The sequence below is a fragment of the Vigna unguiculata genome, chromosome 3 (genome assembly GCF_004118075.2).
Source record: "Vigna unguiculata cultivar IT97K-499-35 chromosome 3, ASM411807v1, whole genome shotgun sequence".
In the NCBI taxonomy this organism is placed as follows: Eukaryota; Viridiplantae; Streptophyta; class Magnoliopsida; order Fabales; family Fabaceae; genus Vigna; species Vigna unguiculata.
Window position 1 is genome coordinate 59,572,331 of NC_040281.1, and position 10,632 is coordinate 59,582,962.

The 10,632-nt window shown below is 32.8% G+C and overlaps 1 protein-coding gene across 1 annotated transcript; it reads left to right on the forward strand.

Annotated features, from left to right (window-relative positions):
• Window positions 1-1,072: 1,072 nt before the first annotated feature.
• Window positions 1,073-4,623, forward strand: LOC114175019 (plant intracellular Ras-group-related LRR protein 6-like). Its single transcript, XM_028059774.1, has 3 exons — window positions 1,073-1,529; window positions 2,095-2,264; window positions 3,454-4,623. The coding sequence occupies exons 1-3, from the start codon at window positions 1,326-1,328 to the stop codon at window positions 4,133-4,135; spliced, it is 1,056 nt and encodes a 351-aa protein (XP_027915575.1). The 5' UTR covers window positions 1,073-1,325; the 3' UTR covers window positions 4,136-4,623.
• The last annotated feature ends 6,009 nt before the right edge of the window (window positions 4,624-10,632 follow it).

Genomic DNA, 10,632 nt, shown 5'->3' on the forward strand with positions numbered 1-10,632 from the left:
TTAGAATTGTTAAATGATTGTAAAAGATAAATGAGGTATCAAAATAATGTTCTCCACAGGAACAATAATTTTTTTCATAAGAAAATAAAGAGGGGTGAGTCATTCTCATCAGAATATAATTCAAAAAATGGCTTATACAGAAAAGTTATTTGAGACACTGATTGATAGAATTACGTAGTAGCTATGATTATTGACACAATCATGATTGATTGAGAGATTCCCTCTAAAAATGAGCGATGTAATTTAAAAAATGGTAATTTAGGTTTAAGAGCATAGGAAAGGTACACTGTCTTGTAAGTTTATAACTACCATAACGGATGTGCAAGCTCAAAGGACTTTGATACTTCCAAAAAAAGATGTGTTTATTTATTTATTATTTTATTTTCCTCAACCAAACACGAAATTTTCACATTTACATCATTCTTCAAGAAATGTTAAATATCTACTTATACCAAATGTTACATTAGATGAGTAAGAACCAAACTACTTTTTACATTTTTTAAATATGAAATGAATGTAAGAATCTATTATCCAGCAAAAAGTCTAACAAAGTATAATATACACTATTTTTTTATTGAAATTAGTTTCCAACTGATATTTGGATCTCAATAATTAAAATTAGTAAGAATTATTGTGATAGAGTTAAACTAGATGGACCATTATCGATTTATGTTATTCAACCAACTCGAATTGACTCAAGAAAAAAAAAAGGATTGGATTGATTTCACAAGATTTGATTGAAATAGATTGTATAAACCTAATTAAAGTCGGATTGATGAGCATCGCGTTCATCACACCTAACGCAATTATACATATAAAAATATTCATTTATTTATTCAACAAAAAGAACTATTTTGTTACAATAACTTATTATTTATTTATTTTTGATTAAATATCATGGGTTGTTCCGAATTGAAGTATAATAGAAAGAGAGATGGAAGAAAAAGAAAGAAAAGTGTGTTGTTGACTGGATCAAAGTGAGGAAGATGGCCACGCAACCCTAAGCATACATAAATACATACGGTTGCTGTACTTCCATGATACGTCACTTACAAGTGGACCGCACTCTCCGCTCTTCTCTTTCTTCTCCTCCGTACATCCTCTTTCCTTTCTCCATATAAACCCAACAACTCTCTTCTTTTTCCACCATTCAATCCATTCCCTTCCCCGTTCTCTCTCTCTCTCTCTCTCTCTCTCTTTCTCTTTCTTTTCAGAGGCCTACCATTTCACAAAAACAAAACACCAACAAAATTAACAAAAACAAAATCAACAAAACCAGATTTTACTTTCAACTCTGTTGCTGTATTTCATTCATTTTCCACAAGATGATGTACGAGCAACAGCAACGTTTTCAGCAGCCCATGTCTGTGCAGGTCGATTTCAGGAAGAAAACGGAGAGAAGCAAAGGCATAGAGGAAGAAAGGCTTGAAATAGTAGACTTGAGTGGCATGTCCTTGGACTCCCTTCCCAACCCCTCTCTTAATCTAGCCACCATTTGCAAGTTGGACCTCTCCAATAACAATCTTCAGGTAATCACCTCCATGCATACACCTTCATTTTTCTGCACAAATGTACAGCCTCAACACAACTTGCTTTTCATTTGCACGTATAATCCATTTCTTTTCCTCAATCATCATAAAAGGAGAAGCCACTTATCAATATATATATATTGTGTTGATGTCTCTTACACTCAAACGCGTACGTGCTGTCGTACGTTAATAGATGTACTCGAATAAAAACAAACGATATAGGCAGTAATATTATTTAATTATATCTTGATTTAGAGTAAGACTTTTGAACAATTATTATTTATAGCAATGAAATTATAAATTATACACTTTATTTTATCAATGAAAAATCCAAATTGTTATTTAATTATCTCTTAAACTTTAATGAGTCTGTCTTAGTAGTAATAGTTTTACCTTCCTTACGGTACGCTATATATGGTTGACGCTACATACTAGTTAATTAATTAGCTAGCCGACATGATTTTATTAATAAGTCCTATGTGACTGTCTTCATGTTGTTGTTTAAGAAATGATGGTGTAGTTTATTTTTAATTAACGTTTGGTTTTGAATATGTTGGTGTGACAGAACATACCAGAGTCCTTAACAGCGAGACTGCTGAACATGGTGGTGTTGGACGTGCACTCCAACCAGCTTAGGTACCTTCCCAACTCCATTGGCTGCCTCTCCAAGATCAAGGTTTTGAATGTCTCTGGCAACCTCATCGAATACCTTCCCAAAACAATTGAAAATTGCAGGTTCACCTTCTTAACACATCTCTTTCTCCTTTTCCTAATTAATTCTATGCATGTTGCTTCATAGGATAAGGTTAGTACAACCCCGTGTAGAGACAGGAACAGGGAGAGAGGAAAACTAGAAACATGTATATTATCAAGTCCGTGTTTGAATTAAAACCAATAATTGATTATGTCTATGTTTTCAATTTAAATATTGCATTAGTCAAATCTAATAACAGTTTAATAATAAATTTAACTAATTAAGTCTTCACACAAACTTCTTGCTGATTCCATTTTAGTTTGAGTCATACACTTGCTTTCCACCTTTACGTTAGTCAAACAACAAAACACATAGTGCAGAAAACAGTCCTAAGCACTTCAATAACTTGCTTTCCCTGCTATGATGACGTTTAATTTCTGTTGTACGTGAGTTTTTATTTTATTTTGTTTTACCTGTTCTTGAATATGCGTAAGAATAATGAAATTCCTGATCAGTAGTAGATTTGAAAGCGTTATAAGTATTTGGTTATTAAACTGTACCGATTAAAAATACACCTACCCATTTAAATATATTTAAACTTTATTCAACCGTTATTATATTTAGAAAATCAACCGTAAAAAATAGAATTTCTAAGCATTCATTGTGGGCCGTTGTCACAAGTTGCGGACAAAAATAAAAATCTTCCATTTTCTTCGGGTATCATTATTACTTAATTGACTAGCTTAAAAACAACAAAAGATGGAGGACACCAGGCCAATACAAAATTCTTAAAACAAAGGGGGAGAAAGTCAATCAATAAGTGATACTTCCGTGGAAAACCATTATTCTTCCAACAAGTTTTTTACAAGAATAGTATTCGCTCAAACATCGTTTTCCTAGTTACAAGAATCCACCGGACATCATCACCAAACGACAAATAGACAATAGATATTTGGATACCCACGTTCAAATGAAAGCACAATCCAAGCAACACATCAATAACCACATAATACTCTTATCCTTCCAAACCTAATATTATCCATTACGTTGTAATTTTTGGAGACATGCATGCATGAGTGATATGAATATATATTTCACAGACAACCTTAAATGTGCAGTTAACTGTTTGGTACTTATGAAAAACATTTTTGTTAAGAAAGGTTAAAAAAGAAAAAAACTGTGATTACCGTTTTTTCTGTGACTAATACATTATGGGTTTTGAATTAGCAGAAGCTTAGAAGAACTGAATGCGAACTTCAACAAGTTGATCCAGCTTCCAGAGAACATAGGGTACGAACTGATAAACCTGAAGAAGCTATCGGTGAACTCGAACAAGCTGGTGTTCCTTCCTCGCTCGACAAGTCACCTAACCGCTCTGAAGATTCTGGACGTGCGTTTGAACTGCCTGAGATCTCTCCCAGAAGATCTGGAGAACCTGATAAACCTAGAAACTCTGAACGTGAGCCAGAACTTCCAGTACCTGGATTCTCTACCCTACTCGGTGGGGCTCCTCCTCTCCCTTGTGGAACTAGACGCCAGCTACAACAAGATCAGGTCCTTGCCGGACTCCGTCGGGTGCCTGAAGAAGTTGCAGAAGCTGAGCGTGGAGGGGAACCCTCTGAGTTCACCGCCGCCGGAAGTGATGGAGCAGGGATTGCATGCGGTGAAGGAATACCTGTGCCAGAAGATGAACGCGGGCCATCAGAGCCCCACGAAGAAGAAGTCGTGGGTGGGGAAGCTGGTGAGGTATGGCACCTTCAATGGACACACCAGCAGAGGTGTGAGCCGCGAGGAACGTGAAGCCTTCATCATGCCTGATTACAGACCAATCGATAGCCTCACCTCGCCGCGCTACACCGGCATGTTCTCGCCGCGTCGCCTCTTCTCACCCCGCAATTACTTCAGCGCCTGAGCTCAACGTCGCCGTTTTGCGCTCTGAGTAAGATCACTAGTTTTGATTGATTTCAGTGCATTGTTATGTTTACGTTCCACCGACTTGGGAACCGTGGCGGGGTATTCAGACTGTGCAGTAGGTCCCTCTTGCTTCATGGATGGACAGGATCTATTAGATTTAGTTCCAGACTATTAAGCAACTACTGCATATATATGCGCACACACATATATATGTAATGGCTATAACCTCGCTCTGGTCTGTAAATAAACTTTGTGCTTATCTGGCCAATGTGTTAGTGTGTGTTTGCTTTATCTGCACCACACTTTCTGGTACATTTCAACCCAAAAAGCATATCTCACATTAATTGGAGTGCCGACTCTCTAAATTTGCCTCCAAAACATGTTTTACCATACGTATGTGTATGTTCCTTTAAAGCAATAATGGTGTGAACTTTGAAGCAATATTGGTGAACTTTGAAGCAAATAATAAAATAGCTGTCATGGAAACTAGCTATGTATCATTTACTACTTTCTTGCTTGATGTTGTGTTTGGACGAGTAATTCACTTATTTAAAAGATTTGAAATTTTTTGAAATAAAATAAATTATTTGGACGAGAAAATTACAATGAAATTGAGGAACTTCAAGAAACTTATTTCAAATATTTAAAAGGGTAGAATTTGAAATTCATTCAAAAAAATAAAAAAATTAAAATTTCACTCATTCTCATTCCACTACCATTCACCCACTAGGTTAACCTAAGTTAGCCTGTGATGAAGGTCGAGTCAAGTCGACCTGAGCATAAGATCGAGTCGACTGGTCCGAGCGATCGATCCGAGCCGAAATTGAGTTGAGTCAGTCCAGGTTGAAGTTGAGCTGAGTCGGCCTAGGTTAAAGGTCGAGTGAGTCGACCTAGGCTGAAGGTCAAATCGAATCGGCCTAGGTCAAAGGTCAATTTGAACCGGTCTAGGATGATTAGCGAGTCGAGTCAGCTAGGTTAAAGGTCGAGTCAAGTCGACTTAGGTCGAAGTCGAGCCGAGTTTGGCAATCAAGCTGAGTTTGCCCTGATCAAAGTCGAGACTAAGTCAACTCGAGTCGAAAGTTGAAACGAGTCAGCATGGGTCAAAGGCTGAATCGATTCGACCTAGGCTGAAGGTCAAGCCAAGTCAGTGAAGTCGAGCTTATGGGGGAGTCAAGTCGGTCTGGTTCGAAGGCCGAGTCGAGTCGGCTCGAGTCGAAGGTCGAGTTGAGTTGGCCTAGGCCGAAGGTTGAGCTGAGTCGTCCTATGCCGAAGGTCGACCTAGTTGGCCCAGGATGAATCTTAGTGAGTCGACCTGAACCGAAAGTTGAAACAAGTCATCCTAGGTGAAGGTTGGGCTAACTCAAATCAGGCTTAAGGATAAAGTTGAATTTACCTTAAAATAAAAATTAAATTGTTTTATCCAAACCAGAAAATTGCAATCTAATTTCTTTCAATTACTCTATCTAAACAAACTATTTATTAAAGGAAGGAAATTCAATTATAAGTAATTCAATACAACATATTTCAATTTTTTGAAATTTTTGAAATATCTCATCCAAACACAAGGTTAAAATAACCTTCTGCTTCCACATGCAACCTGTTTTGAAGATTAATTCAAATAAATATTATATTGTCTAGTATAAATATGTTATTAAATTAATATCTTATGAAAACAAAAACCTTTCATAGATTCCTATGCAAGCAAATACAAAAAAGTCATTAGACACCAATAATTACCATTTGACATTCTTGTATAGGTATAAAATTGTTCTAATAAAAGTGAACTTTGGTATATCTAAATAAAAGAGAATGTAAGGTATCAAATGGATGGAAAACAGACCACCATGATCCGCGTTGTGTGGGCCTATTGCAGGTTGGGCCAAAACAGGTCTTGCCATTCAGAAGATTCAATCACATAGACTAACTAAACAACCAACGAATACCCTCAGACGAAACTTTTGACAATTTAAGCTAACACCCAAAGATTAAGATGTTCTTAATTGTAAAGCAATCCTCCAACAATCGAGACAGAAATGAAAACTGATACTCTTTCGAGATATTGACCAATAAGAATTAGACATGAATCCAACTTACATACGAAATTTAGACCATCTTCCACCTAAATTATTAAGGCAATGATTTTATAAATTCTCTTATACAATGTTCAACTTTTTTTTAATCTTTAATGAATATGTAATTTAAATTCACACTTAGATTCTCAATAAAATATATATAAACTAAACATGTGTTATCATAGGTCACTAAATGTTAAGACTTTGAATTAAGAGAGAAAGAATCAAAAAGACTTTTTAATTCTTTCAAGGAATCATAGTCTATAGTAGGGATGACAACAGTTCGGATCAGACACGGCTACCCGATACCCGATTCGCAAAAGAAAATCTGACCTGTTACTCACCTTGTTATCCGTCAGATATCCGTTTAAAAATTACATGTGAACATGCGAGTAGTCATGAATATTTTAAAAATAATTTATAAATTTAAAAAAAAAAATTAAATAAAATTATAAAAATAATATAAATATATTGTAAATTAAATTTTATTTTAATTAAATTTAACCTAATAAAATATAAATTAAATTTTAATTTTAAATTTTAATTTTTTACAGGTAATGGATACCTGCGGGTACAGATAATATGATACCTATATCCAATCTATTTATAAGAAGATATTAAATTACTCATGACCCATTATCCATAGATACTAACATAAATATTTTTGTCATCTCTAGCCAATAGTCAATAGTTAAATAAATTATGTTTTTTACTGAATCGTAAACTAATCTTTACTATAGTAATTTTTAAACGTCATTGCTTCAATATAGGTTACATTTTTTTGGATATAATTTCGGTTCATCTTCGTAGTAATTTCACATTTGCACCAGTAGAGAGTCTTGAATAATTTGAGTTTTATCCACACCATCTCTCCATAAGAATTGTATTATTCATTAATAATCATGAATTACAAATAATATTTAAAAAAATTAAATCTTATCATTATTAGCATATCGTATTCATGTAACTTTATTTCAATTGTGATAAATAATCTGTTAGAAGTCTCACGTCGATTAAAGATAAGATATTGTATAGTATATAAGTAGGTACAAATCTCACTCTACAAGCTGATTTTATAAGGTTGAGTTGGATTAAAGTTTACTTTTTAACATGGTTAGAGTATGGATGTCAACGGGACGGGTCGGGTACGTGTAGTAGTTCCTTTGTACCCTACCCGCTGGATAAATATTGGCCTCATACCCATATCTATATCCGTGCGGGTATCCGTTATGCGGGTACTCACATATTTTTTTTAATATCCATGGATATCTACGGGTACTCGCAGATATTTACAAAAAAAAAATTTAATATTTAATAAAAAAAAACCATAAATTCAAATAAAAATATAATGAATAACCTTTATAAATTTCAAACAAAGTGAAAATAACTCATTTAAATAGTGTTGAATGACAATTTACAAATAAATGAAGATTTTTTAAAACAAATTGATAAAAAATAACCCATTCAAAATTAATGTGTTAATGTTTTGATAATTTTTTTAATTTAAATTAGAGTATAGCGGGTATGGGTATCCACGAGTATGGATACTATGATATCGGTAACCGCCTCGTTAACATGCGGATATAAAAAACACTTGTTACCCGCAGATATCCATTTTTAACATCTATTTCCTACCCGTTGTGGATTTTATCCGCGAATACCCGCAGATACAAATTTTTTTAACGTCCTTAAATTAGAGTCTATACTAATGACATTTATTATTTATTACATCTATTCTTCTATCAATTATCGGATCACTACTCAAAAGTTTACCTCTTAACGTAATTAAAAAATAATATGAATCGATTCATGACATGGTTTCTAATAAAAGAATTATCATCATCAATTCAACTTCACTAAAAAGAACATCAATTCTTTCAAGTGTGAACATTCTCCTAAGCATATATTTAAAGTTGTGGTGCGGATATCTATCTAATATTTCCATATATACTTTTAAATTATTGTAGATACGTATTTTAAGCATACACAAACGTACCTGTATTAAATATCCTTGACACTAAATGTTGGATTCAAGAATATATAGTTGCATCATACAAACCACATTGCTTACACGATTTCTTTAGCTTCATGATACCCATGAACATAACACTTATAAGAAACTGACTGGCCTCAGTTCTCGTGAAAACCAAATCTGAAATTCAATGCTGAAAATGTAATAAACCCCAAACAAAGAAGCTAGTGAAAGCCAAATGTTTTTTTTTCTCCTCACACATCAGAGAACGAAGGTTTAAAACAATCATGTTATGTGTTCCATCAAACTATTCATCATCAAAAGAATTTCTGTCATTATGTTATTTGGCTTATATTGTGTTTCAAAAGACTTTGCTTTGGGCTTCAACCTAACTAAAACGGTTGTGACCTTTGTCTTTCATTGGAACTTGTGCTACCTGATCCCACCAACCAACTCTTGCATACAGATTTTCTAGCTATTGAAGTGTTGATGAGCATAGCAACTCATGGTGTTCCATGTGATAAATGCCCTCTCTAAAATATTTTAAAATATGTTCAAAGCATCATCAATTGTCCCACATTTGGAATACAAGGAAATGAAAGCATTATCATTGTGGAGGTGACAATGAAAATCCATGTGAATTGTTTGACAATAAGCACATGACCCATGTCCCAGTGCTCCACTGTCCATTCAAGCACTTAAAAGACTAGAGTTTGTAAAATAATTGATGCCCATGAACTCACAGGAATTTCTTCAAACATGCTGTATGCATCATCCAACAAGGCACCTCTGCGGGTACAAACTTATCACAGAGGTTCCATCATGTACAAACTTATTGTAGTGCAGTGATGTTGAATTCATCACTCTTGGAACCTGAAAATTTCTGAGATGCGTTGATGCCCATGTGATTAGAAAGATAGAAAACAAGAAAAATGTATAAGAAATATGTAAAAACTAAATAATGTTAAGACTAATTATACTGTCTAGTGTACTTTTTTTACAATTATCTTATCGATTTTGTTTTCTTAACCCCTTTTTTATTATTTCTTAATTTAGATTCTACCTATAGATATCATTAATTATAAGCTTAAACAAGATATTCTAATTGGGCTATACCTTTTGTGTATATAACCTTTCATTAATAAAAACGTTTCTTTTTTTCAATCTTATTATGTTTTCTTTTTGGAGAATACAATAATTATATTATTATTTGATTTTTTAATAATTTCATTATTTATAACTGCTCAATATTAGTTATTGAATGGAAAAATTAGTTTTAAGTATATATTAAATATTTACCTTAAAAGAAGAAAATGTCTTGCAATAAATTTTCTTCTTATATTTGAGTATTAATAATTTATGTGAATTTAAAGAGGTATAGTGAATGATAAGTATTATGATTATTAAAATTTATTGGATCAATAAAAATATTTAAGAAAAGTTGTATATAATTTGAAACACAAACAAGCATATTTATGAAAAAATATTGTATAGGTTGAGTATTTTTCTTACTAAGTATTAAATAATAAAATAATATATTATAATTTCTATAATCACGTGCATTTTTGTGTAGTTTTTACTTGTGAATTTTTATGTGTTGAGACTCTTTAGAATGAATAACCTTTAATGATTCATTATGAAATAATTGAAGAGAAGTAATATGATATTTCTGTGAAGAAACTTTTTATTTTGATTTGAAAAAATTAGATTCACATATTCTCTAGTAAAAATATTTATGAGAAACCGGGTTAAAATAGTTCTCAGAAACATTATTTTTTTAATAATGTTATTTTAGAAAAGTAAAATATAACTTTCCAACTTTCCATTTGTAGGAAAATAAAAGTAAGCCTGTATAATAATAGCTCTCGAAAAAATATTTAGATGATTCTACTAATTAAGAAATGTAACTGATAGGGTTTGAAATTCAGGAATTTACTTGCCAAGCATGGATAAGAGTGGATAGAACGAGTTAGACAAACCCAAAATAAATATGAGGAAAGAGAAATATTCATTTTAGCAACAAACATGTATAAAAAATAGATAGAGCACATTTCGAACCAATACATTATCTTGGTTAAAGTGTATATTTATCTGAGAATTTTGGTTTTCTTATTTTATTTGCATTTAATTTTATTTTAGTTTAATTGAGCTTTAAATCTAACAGATTCATTCAATGGACGTTAAGTTCATTTTTTTCTTACAAAAAAATCACCTGTTATTTATTCATATTAAAAAATCTAAAATATATTTAGTTGATGAAAGTAGTCTTGAAAATATTTATATAAATTTTCATAGATAAGAGTAATGTGTTATTCTAAAAAAGAGAAGTATGGACAATGTTGTTGGTAAAGTGTTTGCTGAATGACCCTCTGCCGTCACATGGATTGGGTACATGGGACGACACCGTTTTTGTCAGATAAACAACAACGTTAAATGTCTTGTCATGTGAAA